Source organism: Aedes albopictus, chromosome 3, assembly GCF_035046485.1.
Source record: "Aedes albopictus strain Foshan chromosome 3, AalbF5, whole genome shotgun sequence".
Classification (NCBI taxonomy): domain Eukaryota; kingdom Metazoa; phylum Arthropoda; class Insecta; order Diptera; family Culicidae; genus Aedes; species Aedes albopictus.
Window position 1 is genome coordinate 129,029,067 of NC_085138.1, and position 22,948 is coordinate 129,052,014.

The 22,948-nt window shown below is 38.0% G+C and overlaps 1 protein-coding gene across 23 annotated transcripts in view; it reads right to left on the minus strand.

Annotated features, from left to right (window-relative positions):
* The window catches only part of LOC109622365 (TLD domain-containing protein 2), a 768,101-nt gene that overhangs the window by 55,981 nt on the left and 689,172 nt on the right, over window positions 1-22,948 (minus strand). Inside the window, exons 1-2 of one of the 23 annotated variants that reach the window (XM_062860675.1) lie at window positions 20,992-21,159; window positions 19,994-20,341 (exon numbers count right to left, since the gene is read on the minus strand). The exons of 18 other annotated variants lie outside the window; for them this stretch is intronic. In XM_062860675.1, coding sequence (XP_062716659.1) covers window positions 19,994-20,041 — 48 coding nt within the window. In that variant the 5' untranslated portion in view covers window positions 20,042-20,341; window positions 20,992-21,159. Of the gene's footprint in view, window positions 1-748; window positions 1,537-19,993; window positions 20,611-20,635; window positions 20,768-20,991; window positions 21,160-22,948 lie in introns of those variants that run through there. 4 more of the 23 variants (XM_062860677.1, XM_062860673.1, XM_062860679.1 and 1 more) reach the window with 4 other exon arrangements.

Here is a 22,948-nt window from a genome sequence, read left to right on the forward strand (position 1 = left end):
AGGGTTCTTATATAAATTTCCAGAAAAAAATCTTGGAAGAACTCTAGCAGAACTTCCTGGATAAATCAATGCAGGATTTCTTGGAAGAATCCTTAGGAAAATCCCTAGATAAATCTACGTGGCAATTGAGAGCTATGAACCCACTAAGTTTCACGACAATTAGAGTTGCACTATATCGTTTTTCTATGGAATGGCTGTATACAAAGAAGTTATTACAAACAACCAACGAAGAAGAGAAGTTCTTCAAAGATATTGTAACTGAACTTATCAAGAATTAAAGAACTACTCCATCAAAGCACCAAAACTTTGATGTGAGCTACCACAATTTCGGATTCCTAAAATGCTTTTCCAAATTCCTCAACAAGATAAACTTTCAAGCGAAATTTTCTGGTTGTTCATGGGGAAAAGTACTATCATTAGCACCTGCAGGCTATACAGAGTTCAGCGGTGTATCTGACATAGAATTCAAGCAGCTGGGATTTTAACCCATGACCATCCACATATGAAGCGAACACGTGATGCACTACACCACAAGGTCACAATATTCTGTTCCTTCTAAGTACAATTTTTCAATATTGGCATAAAACGTGCATATGAGGCTACTACCTACTAACAACCAAGCGTCTCCGTAATGAATCCACCCTTCCGTTTATTTACCTATCCAATCCTTATCGAATCGTCAAAAGCTTTTAATCTACCCCAATTGCGCACACCCTCACCCGCCCATATTTTTCGCCCAATCCCTTACCGTGTGCAGCTTCCCGTCGTCGTAATCATCCTTTATGGTCGGCAACAGGTTAGCACTTTCGCTGCCGATACTGGAATCATTGCCGCCACTCACGCCACCTCCACCAACACCAATCGGTGGCGTCGGTGGTCGACTCTTGTTGAGCAGAGCCCGCCTGAACGGAAGCCACCGTCCCCAGCGATGGTAGTAAACCGCGCGTCCCCATCGACGCGTCGCCAAATAGAACGCGGCCGACGCCGCCACCAAGATAAGGTACCACATGGCGCTGGTGGTCGACTGTTTGTCTGACTGGATGCGTGCCGGCGAGAAAGGTCAAATGCGATGCGATGCGACGATAGACGGACTGTCAGACGCCGTCGCCCGGTGGTGGGCGATCGATTTCTCTGCACTCGAAATGCTCGCGAGACTGGACGCCTTATTTTGGTCTGTTTATGTTTTGACGGAAAATGGGTGGCGCCTTTGGGGAGGCGACGACGCGGGGGGAGTTCAGCGAGCACACCACTACACGCTCAATGGGGAGCCCAGTAGTTACTAGTGGGCGTAAGGCGATGGGGAGCTCACTACCACACTGGTCGTGTTGACATTTCCATTCTATTTTGACGATGGTTCCAACCTAGTGGCGCTGCACTGCATCTGGGTAGGTATCGGACTCCGGCTTCAAGGGGGAAGGTCCCGTGACACTCGATTTTTCATCAGCCTTTCACGAAGCTGATGTGTTTCACCGGAAAGTCACAGAAACACTTCATTTCACTATTTGAGACGAATCTTTCACGGGGACTAAACGAAATCGAGCAGATTTCTGCTCGAATGTGTCTGATAAAATAGTGGAGCACAATCACCTATCTGTACACGACACAACACAGATAATCACACAATCAATCGTAGACAAGATAGTCGGTTTCTACATCGACGAACCGGGCAGCTAAAATTGCACACGATTCACAAAAATCGCGTAATTCCACTTCGGAAAACTGTATACGTGGTAGCTGGTTTTGGTGGATCAGTCGAGTTTGTTTTTCTTTCCACCGAGATCGACCCCGAGTTGGCATACACCGCCGTCGACGACGAAGCGATACCGGACTGCGGCTGACTCGAGTCTGACAGAGTAGATTCAGAGCCAGTACCAGTAGCTATGCTCGTCGTTGTGTGGTGTTTGTTCGGTCATGCACACGTATAGGCGGGGAAAGGTGTGAAGTTGAGTGAATGTTGGTGGTCAGCTGAAATGTGCAAATATAGAGGACAAGCACCCGCCGCCGGTATGGTGTGATTGAGGCGCACCAACGTGCGAGAAAAATTTAGTATTTGTGGTAGTAGATGAATAAGAGTTGCCAGAACTGATTGAAATATTTTCATTTATGTGACCTCTTTGAGGGAATGTCGAAAAGGTTTTAGTTAGGAACTCTCTAGTTAGATAGCACTACTGCGTGAATAATTTGTATCATGGATATTTTGGTCTCGTGCAGGGATTTCTACATGAAAATATTTGTCGATTCCTCATGATATTGAAAAAAACATAGGGTTCGAACGATTTCAGCACATAATTGAAAACTTTTTGACTTCTCAAATGTTTTAACCCTACGACCAACAAATATTGATTGATTTTAATAGAAATTCTTTTATAATGTTCGCTATAAATTATATAAACATCTCATCTATGTAAAATTTATTTTGTATTATGTAATCAGAATATAGGATATAGGAATATACAATTTTACTAAAAACTACTAGCATATCCAGCTGAGGAATCGCTTTATACCCCGGACAGACATGTGATACGAGTGTGATTCCTGTACAACGGTACGCAGTGTCAAGAAAATTCTAACAAGACTGACTTGAACTGAGAGAATTTTCAGTATGGCACTCATTTCAAGCGCAATTGTACAGTGATTCTTGTATCACATGTGTGTCATAAGTATTAAATAACCCTCAATCACCACAACAAGAACTTATCAATACATTGTATTAGATATTCCAAAATTAAATTCAAATGCACACTGAATTTTAATCAAAATTACTCCATAAGCTTTCACTGAAAGTACCTCACAATTATAATTACAAATACCTATAACCAAGGAAATTCACGTGATTTTAGACAGAAGGTTCCCAAAAACTCTCAAACGTGCTAGAAAACACAAGTCTTCATTGCCCTTGCCGTACTTGGGAAAACTTGAAAATTAGATACAGAATATTGAAATTGGTAAATTTAGAGATGGAATTGTGAAAAAATAGTGATCTGATGGGATTAGAAACTGCAACTCCATATTCGCTAGACTGACGCCTTAACCAACTAAGTCACAGAATGTAACGATTCTGCGGAATAGAGTGCCAAACGAAGCCCACACCAGGAACACCCCTTTTTAATTCTATCTCACACCCACCCACCCTAAGCAAAAGTCGATTAAAGATGCGGAAAACAACGTTAAATCTCTCGCACATCGTTTGGTCATAATGATTCTGATAATACTACAATAGATGCATGGATATATCATAGTCCAATCATGTTTATATACCAAAAAATAATATTTGAAAAAGGGTGGTTTTTGCGTCGATTTTGAATCGTCGGGGTTAGGGGTCGCAGTACCGGCCACTTTTGGTGAGTACCGGTATTTCAGTACTGAGGCTCACAATACCGGTAGTACCGGTGAAATACCGGTACTGAAAAAAAACTTCACTGAAATGAAGAGTAATCTATTTTGTACAATAAAATCTGCCATTTACCAGACATTTGTGAATTCCGGTTTTTAGGGATTATGACATCCCATCATCATCAAACCATGAAATTATAAATAGATAAAATATAGAAGTTGTGTGGCACTGTTTTTAGAGCTATTGTTTAGCATCTGACCAGTTCCACAGGCAGTACCTTAGCCAGTCTAAAATAAAACAGGAACAATTTTGCACATAGCAAAATCAGATAGACAGCTACTAGTCTAAATAGAAGAAGATTGAACTGATGTTTCCCCAATTTTTTCTTAAAAACTGAAGAAAAACAAGAAACTCTAATCTAACAAGTTAAATTCAAAGCTAGTAAATCCCATTTCAAAATTCGACATTTCATAAACCAATTATTGCTATGATAATCCTGGATTTCCAGAAAGGTATGATATATGAAACGTTTGATTGACATATTACTTGGATTTAATTTTTATTGTTTATTTCTATTGCATATTTTCTATACTAATGACTAGATTTTAATACTTCGGGAAAGATTTCTCAGTACCGAAACAACCGGTACCAAGGCTCAGTCAGTAACGGTATTTCGGTACCAAAAATTGGACGGTAATACCGAGATTTTCGGTACTACCGGTACTACATTTTTTTTATTTCTTTTTATTTGTGAATTTTAACTTAACCTTCCTTTTGTATCACGTTTGGCACAGCTCGCTGACGTAGTGTACGGTTTGGGTCAAAAATGACCTTAATGCCAAAGGAGGGTTAAGCTAATTCTTCACACTACCGGTACTAAATCCCTAGTCGGGGTAATATGAACGAACACCCTATTTTCAAAGAAGAATTTATTCCGCCTAATGTAATACACACTATATATACCTCGTTAGACTTTGAATAACATACTATTAACTTGGAGTATATGGAAAACAAACTAATGTGTAAGCTTTCTTACGTAATAGAAGTCTTAAGTGGTGTTTTTGTTCAGCCCAAGGTTCAACCCCCGTCGCGGTAGTTTGGCCAACAATTTTGAATAATAAGGGGATTCACAAAGCAGAATAAACAAAGCCATGATTATCTAATTGATTGAAATATTTCACGAATGAAATAAAAAAAGATTGCCTTGGAGATCGCGACGTTTAATCAGGTTAACATTTAATCAGATGTTTACGCTGTTAAGTGAATTCCCCTATTGTTTTTTTTTTCTAATTTACTATGGGATTAAATTAGTTCGTTCTAATGTTTCAATCACTGCAATATCAGACCAGTATTAGATCTGTGAGGTGAATTTGCAAAAAAATAAAATCTTCGGGTGATTTTCCTGTGTTGCTCAAATTACCTCATTGGCTGAATTACCCCGACTACCCCGAGCGCGATTTTTTCAGAATTTTGTCTCTCTATTTTCCAATTCATGTCTTCAAATTTTTCAAGTTCAAGTGCAAGGAAGCAGTTTAATAATTCTGTCACGTTTATTTCGATACCGTTGAAAACTATTTAACGGATTCGCCATGAATGTAGAAGAATCTGTTGAAATTCCGGAGAAAATAACAAGAGTAATATCAGAAGCAATGCCAAGAAGAAATCCTGTGAGAATGCATTGAGTAACCACCAAGAAATCCGTAGAGGAAACCTTGTAGAAAAATTCTGGAGAAATCCCCAGCGGGAATCCTGCATACATTGTCTGAGTAATTCCTGGAGCTTTCTTTTAAGAAATGCTTAGACAGATCTCTGAAGAAATACCTGATTCCGAGGATTCAGGTACAATTTCTGCAGGAATCCAAGCAGGAAATCCTGAAAAAAAATCTCTATAAAAATCCCAGGATGAATTCCTGGATAAATCCCCAGAGTAAAATGAGTAGGAATCATTGGAGAAATCAATACAGAAATGTTTCCAGAGATTTCTGTAGGGATTTTTAGAAAAATTCCTGTAGGAGTTCTTGGAAAAGAATCCTGCACAAATGACAGCAACAAAGCTTCTAAAGTATTCTAGGAGAAATACCGAAACAAAACCTTGTGCAAATATATGAATGTGTCCTCAGAAATCCCCAGAAGAATTCCTAAAGGGACTCCCGCAGAATTTCTTTAAGGAATACCTGCAGAAATTTCTGGAAGAATTCCAAAAAATCCTAGAGGATTCGCAGCACGAATTTCTGAGGAATTCTAGCTGCAATGTATGCAATGTATTTCTGGATAAATGAACGGAGAAGTAGAACTAAATGATTGGAGAAATACGTAAACAAATGTCAGTATATACCCCTAGAGTAGTTCCTCTAGAAACTCCAGAAAAAAGTCCTACAAGAACACTATCAACAATTTCTGGTGGATTTTCAATAAAATCTTCTGAGGGTATCACAGGAGCAATGCCTGGAAATAATCTCAAGAGAATCTGAAGGGATTCTTCCCCGGAAAATTTCATGTAGTAGATTAGATTAGATTAGATTAGATTAGAATTCCTGGTGGAACACTAGCGCTGAAATTCCTGAAAGAATTAAAGCAAAAGTTTCTGAAGGATCTCAAAAAGAATACCTGGAGGAATCCCATCATGGATTACTGAAGGGCTTCTATTGGAGCCATTCATAAACCACGTAGGCTTGTATGGAGAAGGCGGGAGCTCGGGTCAGCGTATACGCTCCAAAGTCTACGACGCTCTAAGGGGAATTCTTAACACTTTAACTACAGGCGAGGTGAAAACTCCCGCGAACTACCAAGGGTCCAAAAAAAGTCGGAAGTCCAACTTTGACAAGGCATAGCTCGGTCGTCTTTCACCCAATTTCAATTTTTTAGCGAAAATCGAACAGGTTTCAAGAACCACTTCCATTTTAAAGATGTTAAAATAGAGTTTCGAAAATTGAGAGTTTCGTTTATTGACTATTTTGTGTAAAATTTTTTGTATTTTTGAAGTTTTTGAAGTAAAACTAAACAAGAGTGTAATGAGAACATTATTATTATTCATCAAATATATCCAGTAGAACGAACAATTTAAGAATAAAAAAACGTTTTTTTATCGCTTTGAATTTTGGCGCTAAATGAGCGTTGTGTTGATTTGCGCCGTTTACAAAGGTTAGGCAATATTTTTTCATTGTGTAATTTATATATGACGCCAAAAGACATCAACTGAATTAATATTTATCATCGAAAATTCAACCATCGGACAAAAATTATGAGAATGTCGAAACCTGTTTTTCTTGCAAAAAATCACCCGTCAGTGTTGAAGAACCACCATCAAACAGTTCTAGTGTTGAGTATATAATAATTGATTATTCACAATTTGAAAAGTCCGCAATACATTAAGCTTTTGTCTTGTTACTAAGACAATTTTTTGAGATCATGTCATTATCTTTACAAGCTGAGACAAAGGATGAACTCTGCGCCTTCTTTGTCATTTGTTTTTTGCCTTTTGTTGTCCGACGATTCTCTTCTTTAATTTATTTTTTTCATTAAAAGCTGTTAAAATCGTGCCAACAAGCTGACAAAATCTGGGGCAGACAAAATCGTATTTCTGCAGTATAAAAAACTCTTTGAATAATATGTTATCTGTCAAAATAAAGTAAAAGAAGCTCCCTCGAATAAAATTTCGATAACAAATGTTCCAAATTATCCATCTCATTATTGTCATAATCACAAATATTTCTTCTAAAGTTTAGAAAATTGTAACAAATAAAAGTTTTGCGGAACACTACAAATGCGCCCACGTTAAGCGTCAATGTAACAAAAAGTTTTACGTAACACTACACATGTATTGTGCTCCCAATGGACACCACAATACGGACAACTGCCAACAGAACCCTACAAATATGCATTTTATTTTTCGCATCGAGCCCCACGTTTGGCAACTAAGATGAGAAAGCTAAAATGGAACATTACAAATGCACACAACACAAACATGCAACACATAGCATAAATTGTGCCCAGTTATCTAAATAGATAACGAAGTCCAATCCCAGGATGACGAGGTTTTGATCCATCAGCCAATCCTGTAATCGTATTTCTTCCGGCAGAATTTTTTTTGTTTGCAGCGTTGGTTACTGTCATAGCTTATGTTTGGTCTGGGAGTTTCTAATCCTAAGGGGTCATCTAGATTCGGACAACAGCACCAGACCGTCTGCCGTTTCATTTCCTTGTTGGGGAAAGGCTTACGTGTTTTGTACTGCAACGCTGCCCGAAATGACTCGAGTGCTACAAAAGCGCATTTAAATTCAGAGAAAAACGTGCAAACCATAGTATAACATACTAAATAAACTTCAGAGATGAACCAGCCCCCCGCTGAAAATCTCTTTAATAAAGATAAATAATAAATAATAATAAATACAAAATAAACTCACAAAATGTTAACAACAATTTAACAAACGTAACGAAATTTCAATACTCTATTTTTAATAAAAATGGACGGAAATAATCCGTTACGATGCAGAGCGAACATCTTTTGAAAATAATACTGACCGATGCCAAAGTGTGTATTAATAGCTTGACAGATACAGGGGATAGACAAAATGATCGGGACAGGCAAAAATTTCACATTTCAAAAAATGGTAAAAAAAGCTGTAACTTTTTGAAAAATGCATCAAAAAATCTAAAATTTTTACTGATCAACTAGTTGTGTATCAATGGTCAAAATTTGGGAGATTCGGGCTATTCTACATAAAGTTAGAAAAATTCTAGAAAAAGTCAAAATTATTCGATAGCCAAGTTTGAACTGTATTATCTTCGGGTTCACTGAACCGAATGCAATAAAATTTTGAGCGTTTATGACTCATAAAACGAGCTTTGAAAAAAGTTTGACTAAACTTGAAATTATTAATAAGAAAAAAAAGGAACAGCGATTTAATTTATTTTATGATTTTTTAGTAAAATGGTCTAATTTTAATATGCTTCCCATAACTTTTTCAATTTATTGCCGATTATTTTGTTGTTTCCTGTCAAAACATATTCATATGGAAGTCAATTAGAGGGAATTTAAATAAACTATAATGCCCATCTCGAGTTTTGAAGCGATGTTGAAAATTTCGATAATTTGGTGTTATATCAGAAAAATAATCTGAACGCTGTAATTTTCTTCCGCGTTATCAATTTTAGGTTATGTCAAAAGCTTTTGAAAGCTTATTATATAAGTCATAAACGCTCAAAATTCCATTGCATTAGGTTCATTGAATCCGGAGATATAACAGTTCAAAGTTGGCTATAGGATAATTATGACTTTTTCTAGAAACTTCATAACTTCATGTAGAATATCCCGACCTGTCCCATTTGACCATTGATACACAACTAGTTGATAAACTTCCAGTTAAAATTTTAGATTTTTTGATGCATTTTTCAAAAAGTTACAGCTTTTTTACCATTTTTTTGAAAAGTGAAAATTTTGCCTGTCCCGATCATTTTGTCTATCGCCTGTATGATTACGCTCTGCAGTTCATTCCTTGTCATCTATTATAACGTGTATAAAGCAACGCAAAATGTTTAAGGATATTTGAAGGACTTTCAAAAAAAAAACTCGGATATTTGTTAAACGTCATATACATATTTTCAGTCTCCAAAAACCTTACCCTTCGATTTTTATGTGTTTTTTTTTTTGGGGCTGGAGATGCTCAATACAGTCTCACTTTAAACATATTTTATCCATAAACGCAAACGTAAATGGAATACAATAATGCGCTTAGCCAGAGCATACGTCAGTTAAAAAGTTGTGTCAAGTGCTCCAACCCATCGTGGATCAAATTGATTCAACACAAATCGAGTTTAATATCGAGCAGCAGTAGTGAAGCGTGACTCATGTTGTCTCGTTTCTTTGGCAGGTCTCCAACATTTATAAAAACACCTCATCCCCCGCGACCGCGCACATGCCACACACGCGACCCGTTATCACAGATAAACAGAGCGGACACATTCCTCCGGTCGTCCGGTCACTTCGTCGCAAAGCAACTACTGAGCGAAGAGCGAAATCTCTCTTCCGCTCTCCGGCTCTTGAACCGGTTCAAAGCTGTGTAACACCACAAAAGACCACGCTGCTTCAATCGGCATCCCCCAGCTCAGCCAGAGGCAAACCCAACCTTCGCCGATAAGGCGGATATTGTTCCACAACTTATGCAAGAGTAGGAGAGCACATTTGCATCAAGGTGGATTGGATACAAAACAAAACTGCAACACAATACACTTTGAACAGGCAGGACTCGTGTGTTGTTGCATGAGTTGCATCATTCGATATCGACAGCTTCCAATTTCAGTCAATCACTTCTAGCAGCGGTCAAAATGTCCGGACTCCGGATAAGTGGTGAGCGCAGTCACCTAATTGCCCGCTCATCTGCTGTTGGTGGGTTAGAAGCTGTTGCTGTTGGGAGGCGTCTCCTCCGAGGTATGCTAACGAGAACAAATTAGGGATGGCGTAATATTCGGTTAGTGGGTTCTAATGAGCGATAACGGATGTCTGTGCGGCGATGATCGTTACCTAGAGGTTGACAGTGAGTTGTGAATGAGAACGCTTCCCCCAAGGGAGATGATGTCTCAATTTGCATCCGGGTGGATGTATGGTGGCGCTTTTTAGCTTAACTTCAAAATAATTACATAGTAAGCGGGATGAATAAATCAATAAGTAGTGAGTAATAGTTATTTATGTAACGAGTTGCAAAAAGTTGATTTTTTCAGCACGAGTCGTACATTTATCCAACGAGGCTTGCCGAGTTGGATAAATTCGAAGAGTGCTGAAAAAATCGAGTTTTGCAATAAGTTCCATACAAAATTTTATGCAATGATTTTTTCATAATGTAACTCATTTGAGTTGCATAATGCTCATAATGCAACTCAAATTAGTTGCATTATGAACATTATACAACTATTTTTCATTATGCAACTCATTTCGGTTGCATAATGAACCAGTTCGGAAAAATTGACCATTATGATACCAAAATGAGTTAGATAAAATATAAATTATGATACTGAATTGCATAAAGGAAATTTCTTTGACTTTCTTGGACTTAGAATACATTCGTGCCTGCCACACGATATAAATTATCATTGGAGGAGAAAGCTCTCAATAAATAACTGTGGAAATGCTTACAGAAGGCAAAACAGAGAAGAAGGTTCTGTCTCAGTTCGGACGTTACGCCAAGAAGAAAGTAATGACGACGCGGTGATCATTATTTCTATCGATTTTGGTGGACCTCAGAGCCGATAGCTTGACCACGGGGGTGAATCTTCACCACGAAAAGTGCCGCTCGTCTGACTGCTGAACACTAGCGAACCTGGTGGTGGAAAGCAACCTTTTTTGTACAACGAGCATAGGGCCGGAGCGAGGCACGCTTTGATGACTTTTTATTTCTCCATGGACATTCATTCCAATCTAGTTTTCCGAGTGAAAATTTTACGACTTCCACCTCGAAACTTCAAAGTTGTTCGAAGATACATATCTGTTCTGCGGCTTGACCCAACTCAACTAACATTTCTGTTGTATGAGAGTTTTCACAATATATCTTCTTTACAGCTTTACACAATATATCTACTTCTAGACTAACATGTGAAAAGGGCGGAACACCCACTGCACGCCTCAGCTTCTGCCGCTTCTCCTAGGCTCATTTCAATTTATTTATGGAATCCCGTTATTTAGAATAGAGGTAAGTCTGCTCTACTTGTTACTGATCAGAGACTACCGTCAAATGGGGTAACTTGCAACACTTTTCGACTTTGAAGCAATATCATTAAAAATCTAAACATTTGAAGCATCCTGTAAAGCATCGTGTACGCTAATTACCCAGAGTAGAATACTATGTAGCAATTGATTTATCAAAATATTTTGTCACCTAATCAGGAGGTGCGAAATGCATGCTTGTTGCAAGTTTCCCCCTCTGTGGGGTAACTTGCAACACAGAACATGAAGTTGAGTTAGCTATCATTGAACAGCACGAACATTCTACGGCTTAGGCGTATTGTAATTTTTTGCTGTAATGCATAAAAAATGCATTGTTAAGATGTACACAATTGACATATATTTTTTTCATGAAAGGGTTGATAGTTATTGCAAGTGAGAGTATATCGTTTAACAACAGGTCTCACGTTCCTCAAATATAAAATATATATGGATTTCGTGACATTTTTTTTTCCCTCCCCTGTTGGTGAAATTAAGCCACTGCGTCCAATAGGCTGAACTTTTGTGGCAATTTCGTGACATAATACTCGTAACAAAGTGTCAACAATGATAATTGTCATTTTTTGAAAAGATAGAGTGAGTCATCTTTAAGTAGTTTTCAGTTTGAAGTGGTGTTTGACAATTTCAGCTAAAATAACATGATTGAAACACATCTATTGAACTTTGTAAATATCAAAGTCGTTAATTTGGGTACTCAGCTGAAATAATTTAGTCCAACTAGGTTCAGAATTGATGTTGGTGATTGTTTTAAAGCGCCTATAAACTAAATTAAACTTTTAACAAGATGTAACATGAATAAAACTCCATAATGTGGTATTTCCTAACAATGTTTGAAAATCACGTTCAAAAAATGTAAAAAATGAGTTGTCATTTGAAAATGAACTCGTTACGTTATCAAGAAATGATCCGTTTTGGTTATTTCTGTCAAAAATATCGTGAAATAAAGATAAATAATAGAAGGTTTTTTTCAAATTTAACTGTTGCAAGTTACCCCATAGTGGTTGACGAATATAATAATGATTTTGAACGTTACTTAGTCGATAAGTTTATTTAACTTTTATCGTTTAGCTAAGCATACTATTAGGTACCCTAACTGGAACCAAGGTCATCAGACTTATCGCACTTACCATAGGGGAGAGGTGAAACACGATTTTCATACTTGTTTTTATGGCATAAAATGAGCAAACCGTTTTAACAGTGTAGCTAAACAATAAACAAAGAAACAAAACTAATTTTTCCACTAAATCGATCTTTGGTATACATAATCTCTATAACCGAAACAGAAGGGCATACTAGTTTTCATTATGAATTGAAAATACTTCACATTTAGTGTATGTAATCGTGTTGCAAGTTACACCGCTGTTGCAAGTAACCCCGTTTGACGGTACATGAATGATTGCTCAGGAGGAACAGGTGGTCACAACGGTTATTACGCCCTTTTTAATTGTTAGTCTAGTCTTATTCGATTCTATCGATACATGTTACATGACTTAACCTTTCAGGACGCGCGCCATCAAGCAACCGAAACTGCACCGCGCTCACGCTGTATACGACGAGCGAGGATTGTTGGTAGTGTTGTACTTTTTACAACAGCGCGCGCGCTGAAGGGTTAAACGCAGCAATTTGGTACTAGATTCTCAATACTATATCTTCAATATCTCATAAGCTGCGAAATACTTTTGCATTGTAAGACGAAACTTTACAACTGAACAAACAAACAGCATCCGTCATACACAAACGCCAACGTCAATTTAACCGGCAATGAATAATATACACTTCACAATCTACCAGAATTGACACAGCTGGTGAAACTTGTAGCAGCGAGCAAAGTAGAAAATGGGGCAAATAATCATTGAACGAATTAAGACTAGAATGATAATATATTAAGGGTATGATCCCTGAAAATTCTGATAACGGTATAACACACTAATACAAATATGAAATTTGACTATTGATAAATACTGTACCGGCCCGATTTGTCAGCTGGTCGAATTTTGATCGATTAAATACGGGTACAACACAAAATCAGCACTTTTTTTTATTCGTTCTTTGCTCATGAAAATTGATTTTGAGTTCGTCAGACAATGTTTAGGGCAGACAAAAATGAGATTTCATACGACATTTTACAGCAGAACTATTCTACTTATTGTCATAACATCCCTACTGCAACACAGCCTTCACACAGCTTATGTACTTGTGGTCTATAGAAGACAGTAGACTGCAGCGGAACTAATTAGCACAGATTGCTTTGTTTGTGTTGCTTTACCGTTATAATTTCCAAAACGTTTTAAGGCAAAAAGATCCCCTCCGCGGATTCATGACACTTACCTAATACTGAGAGTGGTTATGCCAGTAACAGGGTAGCACACGCTTATCACAATTCCTACAGTACAGGAATCCTCGAAGAAGTTCATAGAGAAATCCCAGGAAAAACATTGCTAGATATTTCTGCGTGATCCCTAGAGAAATCGCTTAAAATTTCAAAGGAAATCGCCAGAGAAATCCTTGGTGAAATTAGTGGAGGAATCGCTGGAAGAACGCTTGGAGAAAATAGCCATGAAGTTACAGAACGAAACCTTAGAGGTATTCCTGTAAGTAATATCTGTAGGGACCTCTACAGGAGTTCCTGGATAAATCCCTTTGGCAATTTCAAAATTGAAATCTCCGAAGAAATCAATGTTTCGATTCTAAAAGAAGAATCTCTGGTAGAGTTCCAGAAGAAATCACAAAAGAAATTCCTTTAGCAATACCAAGAGATATTCCTGTAGGAATATCATAAAGAAATCCTGGAAGAATCCTAAGAAAACCCTCGGAAAATTCTTAGTAGTGTTTTCAGGAAAACTATTTATAAGGATTCCTAGAGAAATAGACTGAGGAATAGCTGGATACAATGTTTAAATATTTTCTGGAGCAATTACTGAAGGAATCCACAGTATTCGTTCGGATCTCCGGAGAATTTCCAGGATTTCTAATACGATTTCTGGAGGAACCGCAGTAGGAATTTCTGAAGGAATCTTAAGAAAAATTCTGATACAATTCCTAGGAAAATCTCTAGCAAAATCTTTGATCAATTCCTGGATGAATCCACGGAGTAATTCTTGGGGGAATTATTCAAGGAATTCTTACAGAAACTTTTGGATGCATCCCTAGCGGAGTTCCTGTTGACATTCCTGAAAAAAATTCTGCAGAAATACCAGCAAGAATTACTGGAGAAACCACAGCAGGAGTTTCTGAAGCAATCCCAAGATATACTATTGGAGATACAACAGAAGGAATGCCTGGAAAAATACCTAGGGACATATCTGAAGGCATTCTTATAAAAAAAAGTCACGGAAAGTTCCCTGGAAGAACACTAGTAGAAATTCCTGGGTATATCGCAATAAGAATTTCTGGATAAATCGTACCACGAATCCCTGAAGCATTTCCAATAGAAATTCTGAAACAAATCCCCAGGAGAATTTATGGTATCCCTGAAAAACACTGGAGGAAGTTTTCTCTCAGGTTTCAGCGAAAATCGCAATTTAATGATACAATTCAAAATGGCAACCAAATCCAAGATGGCTGCCAAAAATTTTTCAACTTCAAATGAAAGGTCCATACTTTCCCTTCAAAGAAAAATGAAGTTTTGTATATGTTACAACATTAAATTTTGAGAGTTTATGCGATAAATTTGGTGCAATTTGATGAAAAATCGCCATTTTTGTCATCTTGTTAGCCCCTTTCCAAGCGAGGGGTCCATCAATTTAACCCAACCAAAGTGGTTTTCATCCTTTTTTATCATATTCTAGCGAATAAGTAGAAAAAAATGAAATCCCAGACTTTATGAAAATGGCGGCCTGGTTTCAGCGAGAATTACTCCTCTATGAAATTCATTACGAGGTGTCCTGCAGAAATTACAACAAGAAACTCCTCTACCTCGTCCGAGAATTCGGCAACAAAATCCACAGCAAAATTTTACCCAGGCAAATCTCCTCGAAAAAATCCAGGAGGAATCCCTGGTAAAATCATGAAGGCATAAATCCTATTGGAACTCCGAGAGGAATCCCAAGTGAATTTCCCTGAAGAGTTTCTGAGAAGCCCCGGTGTAATCCCTGCAGGAGCTCCTGCTCCTGAACTGGTACAATTTGAAAAGACAAACTACTTCCAGAACAATTTCCATGAGGTTTTCCTTAAAAAAGGATTTTCTTCTGGAAAACTTCCAAAAGAATACACGATTTTCTGAAAAAAAAATCTAGCATCAATTTTAGAAAAAAAAAATTCAGAGGAACTTTAAAAACCCTAAAAATCGGAAAGAGTTTTCAGATGAAAGCTTCAGAGTAACATCCGATAGAATTTACGGAATAATTCTTGAAGGAAATTCCGGGAGAATTAATCTTCTTCGAACTTCCACAGGAGCTGGTGGAAACGTTTCCGAAGAAACTTACCAAAAATAGTGGAAGCAGTGTCGGATTTAGGCTTCGGGAGGCCCGGGGCAAACCCTATAAAGTGGGCCCCCAACAGCAACATTTTGAAGATTTATATTTTTTTTTCTTCAATGTTGTGTATTGTTCGTATTTTTACTTTTTTAAGTTTTTACGAACACGAATGTTGTTTTTCTGATTATCAACCAAAATGGTATGTCTACGTAATGACTGAAGTTCAAAGGCACAATTTATTTTGAAAAATGGACAAAATGAGTGGAAAAATTGCGAAAAAAATCCACGTAGTTCTGATGGGGATTGAACTCACGTCACGTCAAGACAAGGCGCGTTAACCAACACCGCCATAGAAAAGGAGACAGTTCTGTGAAATAGAAAGTCATCCTGAATCAAACACTCACCACACCCAACGTCCTTCTTCGCAATTCATCAACTCCATCGGTCCTTAGTTGTCCACTTCCAACATTCTCTGATAAGAATACTTAGGCATATTGTGAAATTTTATTTAGGATTGCAATATTCTATGAGTATTCCAAGATTCAGATGGAAAAGGTAGGACACCAGGGGAAACTTTAGCAATACATTCTCGAGAACATAAGCGAACCCCAAAATATAGAAATGTTAAATCACAGCTCCGACATGTTTTTGGAAATTAGATTTCCAAAACTGCCCCGAATTTTCGAAACATCTTCTGGAATCATTATCTTCTCTTTTACATGATTACATTTGTACTCAATGAACTGATGCAGATCAGGTACCAACTAGTAGTTTTCAGATTGTAATAGTATAATCAATAGACTGATTTTGAAGTTACTCCGCAAAACTTCTTATAACACTCTGTGCTTAGAGACGTTTTTGTGTAGTAACAGTAACTCACAGACAAAAAAATCTACTGAACTCAATAAGAACTTTCAAGGGGTTTTAGAGACACTCGCGTATTTCAAAGTAAAACAAAAACTTCGTTCTACCAAATTGCTGAATACTATTATGCCTATCTAGAGATGAATTTGATGCAATCAAGCATTACAACTGATCCCTCAAAATAGTCATTTTTGGAAAAAACACTTTAATTCCAAACAGCCCAAGTAACACACTTGTCACAGAAGAGTCACGGCGGTGCCGGTTTTTGTTGCGCCAGAGTCACTGTGACTTACTGCTAACCAGTGAAGAGAATTGTCAGACAAAAGAGGCATAAAACAAGCAACAAAGAAGGTGCGACGATTACTCTTTATCCCTACTGGTAACAGATAATGACATGATCTCGAAATTTTTTGTTGCAGACAAAACGGAAGCTGAATTTGTTGCGTACTTTTCAACTCGTGAATAATCAATTATTGCTAACCCAAAGTCGAAACTGTTTGATGATAGAGCTTCACCAGAGTTGCAGTGTTTACCGACTCGAAGTTACCGTTCGAAAATCGCAATGCAAGGCTTAAAAATCTCTAAGTTCGTGGTGTACGATGTTAATCCCATTATTTCCAAGTTGGGACAAACTTATGTCGCATGGGTTTGTTTTTCGCAACAAATACAGGTTGCGACATTGTCATTATTATTGCGCGATGGTTGAATTTTGATTCACTGCTGCTAACAAATAAACACTTTCTTCAAACCCAATCTGCAAATAGCTCGAGTGCTTCAAAATTATGATACTTTGGATTTCGATTTCAGATTATGAATTTATGTATTAATTTATACCCTTGAAGAACCCAATTATAACCAACCTAGAACTTGCATCAAATATAATCGTCTTTTTTGTGCATTTTTATGGTTTCGTGAACAAAATATATAGAGCTCATGGTTCTTGGGAGGCTCCCCTGATCGGAGGGCCCGGGGCACTTGCACCCTTTGCACCCCTTAAATCCGTGCCTGAGTGGAAGAATTTCCCGAAAAACTTCAGGAAGAATTTATGAAGCAATATATGGGAAAATGAAGTACTTTTGGACCAACGCTTAGAGAAACTTCCGTGGGAATTCTCAGGGAATATTCCGTGAGAATTTCCAAAGAGACTTTGGAAGGACTCCAAAAGAACTCGTGGAGGAATTGGTGGTGCAGTTCTTAGAAGACACTTGCGGTAGAATTTGTGGAAGGAACATCAGAATTTTTCTGAAAAAAAAACTCGCGGAAGAACTTCTGGAAATATTATCGGGAAACTAATGGAAAAATTCCAGAGCAGCTTCTGGAAGGATTTCTGGAGAAACATTCACTCCTAGATGAATTTGTGGAAAAATTATTAGTTAAACTTCCGACCAAACTACTGGAAGAATTGCCGTATGAGCCTTAGAAAGAGATTCTGAAGAAACATCAACAAAAAGTTCCTATAGAATAAACTCCAAGAACCTCTACACGGCATGGCTCGTTAACTCGTGAACCAATTGACTTGATTTGCTGTACACGGATAGTACTAATGGTGCCTACATGTGTACAAAATTTCATGAGAATCGGTTCAAAATTGACTGAGTTATTGCGAAGAAAAGAATTGGGTGTATAAGAGTTTCCGAAGCACATTCCGGAATAAAAATCACAGGAATTTATTGAAGTATCCCCAGTGGAGCTCCTACAGGATTTCCAGGAGGATCTTCTTAGTATAGGAAATTCAAATGGAATTCCAGTGGGAAGTCTCAGACGAACTTCTAAATAGTGCTATTCACAGTTCTGAACGAATTCTTAGTGAAACTTATGCAGTAATTACTAGTAGAACTCCTTAAGGAAATTCCAATAATACTCTTGGAAAGTTGTCAGTAAAACTCACTCGAGGAAAATGCAGTAATTTCCGAAGGATCTTCAAGAGGAATTCCCAGTAGAACTCTCTAGAGGCAACTTCAGGAATTCCTGGAGGAATTTCTAGAGCAATTCCCGAAACAACTAATACAGGAATTCTCATTGGAACTCCTGGTTGAACTTCTGGCAGAATTTATTGTTAAACTCTTAGAGAAATTACTAGAGGAATTCTCAGACGAACACCCCATAGAAAACTCCAGAAATTCCCGGAGAGTTTCTAAAAGAAAAACGATAAATTTCCAGAAGAACTCCAAGAGGAATTCTCCGTGAAACTCCTAAAGGAATGGCGTTTCTGGAGAATTCATTTAAGTAACAGTACACCGCAAAAGTAAAAAATAATTATAATAGAATACAGTGCTCAACATACTACCGATCGGTAGTAAAGCAAGCTCATCCTCAAATGTTTGTCAATATAATACTTGAACAAAAAAAACTTGATAAGGCTTAATTCAAATCGCCAATCGTCATTAATCACGTTGCTTCTCTATGATCGATGGAACCTTCCCCGGCCCGGGACTCATTTGTTAGACATCCAAATAAACTCTTCCGCTGCCTGCGTGGAGACGCCGCCCGACACTTAATTATGCATTCATCGGGTGCAACTGTTGAATCAAAACTTGTCAATAATAGTGGTGCTGCTACGATACTACGCTATATGTACCCCGTGAAGAGGACTTCAAATGCCTAACCTTCCGCCAGTGACTGACTGATTGACTGTCTGTCTGTCTAGTGACAAATGCAAACAAGGTCACATCAAGCCTTAGTTTTGCATTTTTTTCATACTCTTCTTCTTCTTTATGGCTCTACGTTCCCACTGGAACTTGGCCGGCCTCTCTTCAACTTAGTATTCTTTGGAGCACTTCCACAGTTATTGATTAAAGGGTTTTCTTTGCCTGCCATTGCATGAATTTGTATATTGTGAGGCAAGTACAATGATACACCATGTCCAGGAAGTCGAGAAAATTTACTCGACCGGAACGGGAATCGAACCCGCCGTCTCCAGAGATTGGTGATCCATAGCCTTAGTGGCTGATTGGGGACCCCAATCAATTTTTATACTCGTAAGAATTGAATATTGTTTGATTGCACCTTGTTTACGAACTTTGTAATTTGACACTTTAGGAATTCTCGTATTTTTCAAACAATAGGTGCATGGTGCATAAATGATTGTGCTCATATATCTACCCCAACAATAAGAATATGAGCCCATAGTCACAGCTGTAAAGGCATGGGTATTCAGCATAAACAAGCTGAGGGTAACAATTTTGATTCTCAGTCCGTCCAGAAACTTTCAGTAAAGGACATTTCCTTGACTTCCTTGGGCATAGAGTAACTTCGTGCCTGCCACACGAAATGCAAATGCAAAATGGTCATTGGCAGAGGAAGCTCTTAGTTAATAACTGTGGAAGTGCTCATGGAAGACTAAGCTGAGAAGCAGGCTTTATCCTAGTTGAGATGATTCGTCAAGAAAAAGAAGAAGGTAAATGAAATTGTTTTAATGCAGAAATCAAAAGTTAAAAAAATGACAAATCTGACATGCTATGAATAAACTTTAAATATCCTTTCAATAAATAGAACAATATCCCAAAAGTTTAAAGATTGATACATCAAATTAGTTCAAATATACTTGATTCACTATGGTTTTTGAAAGTATGGTTTGAAATGACAGAATTGACATATTTGACCCACTCTAATGGATGACAGTAGCTGTTAATCTATTTCTATCTGATCCCGAGCGTTAGTGTTTACCTTGGTTTTGATATACCGGGTCAAGCGGTTGATCTTTGACTTCGACATGATGCTGTTGGATCTGTGTCAAACGATCGGCTCAAGTTCTAACCGAGCGTTCTCTGGTCAGTGCAGTAGTAAAATAATAACAATTTATAAAACAATCACTCGGCTCGCACTGATGATTTTGGCTTTGGTATTTGGATCACACTTCAACACATACAACTATCACAGATTCTTCAAGGATTTGATCACCACCGTAAAAAAACAAGATCAGCAACAATGACACAAGCCACATCAATTTCTTCTCGAAATTGATTGCTGTTGATGATTATTCTGGCCGTTCATCCTATTTGGATGAGTTGTCTTCTGCGTGGGAAACAAAAACAAAATCTTCTAGCAAACAGAACAAAACACAAGAAAAAACGCGTCTTCGACGTAGCAACGCTGAAAAGGTAACGTCGTTCACAGCAGGGGAGATCACTTCGGCTGAACACTGAACAGCCAATTTCTTTTCCTTCACTTCGTTAACCATAGAGCACACACACACTCGCTCACGAAAAAATAGCAAATCAGATTCGTAAAAGGGGAAGCCAAGCAAGGGTTAGTGAGCTAGTTTAGCAGAAAGCAGAAAAACAAAATAATAAAACCTGAAACGGTTACATTTTTGGATTTCTTGCCATGCTTCCAGGGATTCCACATGTAATCTTCCGCACAATTTTTCACTACGCCGAAGAAAAACTTTCACGAAACGGCACAACAACTCGACCCAAAAAAACTACCAAAAAACAAACACACAACACCCGTTCTTCGTCTGACAGCATACGAGCGCAAACTGCTGCACTGCTGAAGCCGAATCGTTCCGCTTGCCCTTTCGTGAAAATCCGAAAATCCCAGTCGCGGCGCGGCACACGACGGACGACGCGATGATCGTCGTTGACTCGAACGACCGACCGATCGACGGATGATCCAACAACAAACTCAAAAAAAGAAACGTTTCCTTTCTGCGCTTTTCTTACCCGGTAAAGAAACCACAAAAACTCAAATAATTGCACCAGCAACCACTACATCAGAGCAACGGACAAAAGTTACATTATTGGCGGCAACAAGACGGATTATAAGCCATCCTCCGACGACGAGCGTGCGATCGTGAGTGAGAGTAGTTGGCGGTAGCTGAAGAGACCGGACCGCGCGCAGCCAACGATCCGAGCTCAACGAGCTCAAGCTCTTCTTGGCTGTCTTTCACGCGATCGAGAATGCGGCGATCCACGGATCGCATTGGCATCATTGTTGTTATTTGCGGTGTGGATTCAGCCGGTCGGTCGTCGAATTGATGCGGCTTCGTCTATCTCCTGTAGGTTTAGAAGGGAGGTAGGGTCTTGTACCATTTGAGCAGGTGTACCCATTTTGGGCACTTGCCGCTATAACTAAGTCAATTTCAAACGGATTGATTTGAATTTTTGTATAGAGTTAGGCACGTACAGTATCTTACTCTATACAAAAACGCAAATCAATCGGTTTGAAATTGACTTAGTTTAGCGACAAGTGCCCAAATTAGGTACACCTGCCCAAATGGTACAAGACCCTAGGTATTTGAAGCGGATTTCATTCGATTTGATTGGTGATCGGTCTCGAACACGTTGAGTTATTGCTTTAGTGGAAGCAGATGTTCATGATCATTACGAGACGTTTCGATTCTGACTCTGATTTTGTAATGATCTGATGGTACTATGTAATCGAGTAAGTATATGTACAGGGGATACTCAAAATAACTGGGACAGGTAAAATTTTCACTTTTCAAAAAATGTTCAACTCGCTGTAACTTTTTGAAAAGGGCATCAAATATTCTCAAATTTTTACAGTAAGTTCATCAACTAGTTGTGTATCAGTGGATTCAAATTTGGAAAAGATCGGGCTATTCTTCACGAAGATATAAAGTTTCTTGAAAAGGGTATAATTATTCGATAGCCAAAACTTTGAGCTGTTATATCTCCGGATTCAATGAACTGATTGCAATGAAATTTTGACCATTCATGACTTATATGATGAACTCTTAAAAACGTTTAACTTAACTTTAAATTTTTAACAAGAGAAAAACTTATAACGATTTCATTCATTTCACGATTTTTTAGTAAATTAATAAATTTCTAATATGCATCCCATTACTTTCTCAATTTATTAGCGACTAAATTGTAACTTTCCTTCAAAACACATTTATATATAAGTCATTTAGAGGGAAATTAATTGAAATATAATTTGCATCTTTAATATTGAAACGATGTTGAAGTTTTGGATAATTTGGTGTTTTATTAAAAAAATAATCCAATCGTTATAATTTTCTTCCGTGTTAAGAATTTTAAGTTAAGTCAAAGGTTTTTCATAGCTCATTATACAAGTCACGAATGGTCAAAATTTCATTGCATTCGGTTCATTGAATTCGGAGATATAACAGCTCAAAGTTGGCTATCGGATAATTTTACCTTTTTCTAGAATCTTTAAAACTCCGTGGATAATGGTCCGATCTTCTTCAAAATTGAACTACTGATACACAACTAGTTGATGAACTTACAGTAAAAAATTTAGAATATTTGATGCACTTTTCGAAAAGTTACAGCAAGTTGAACATTTTTTGAAAAGTGAAAATTTTACCTGTCCCAGTTATTTTGAGTAACCCAGATGTTCATTCTAAAAATTGCGTCTCGGAAGCAAATCTGCCATGTGCAGCATAGTTGTCCCATGTTAATAGGGATTCCCATAGAACATGGGACAACTATGCTGCACATGACAGAAATGTGGCATAGGGAAGTGGAACCATCGGCAGGGGTCCTATTTTGGGCACTTTTCTGCTGTAACTCAGCCAATTTTGAACCAATTGACACCATTTTTGGAACGCGATGCGATACGTATAGTATCTAGCCGTGTATTTCAAGGCAATTGGGTTGGAATTGACTGAGTTATAGCGAAGAGTTCCCAAAA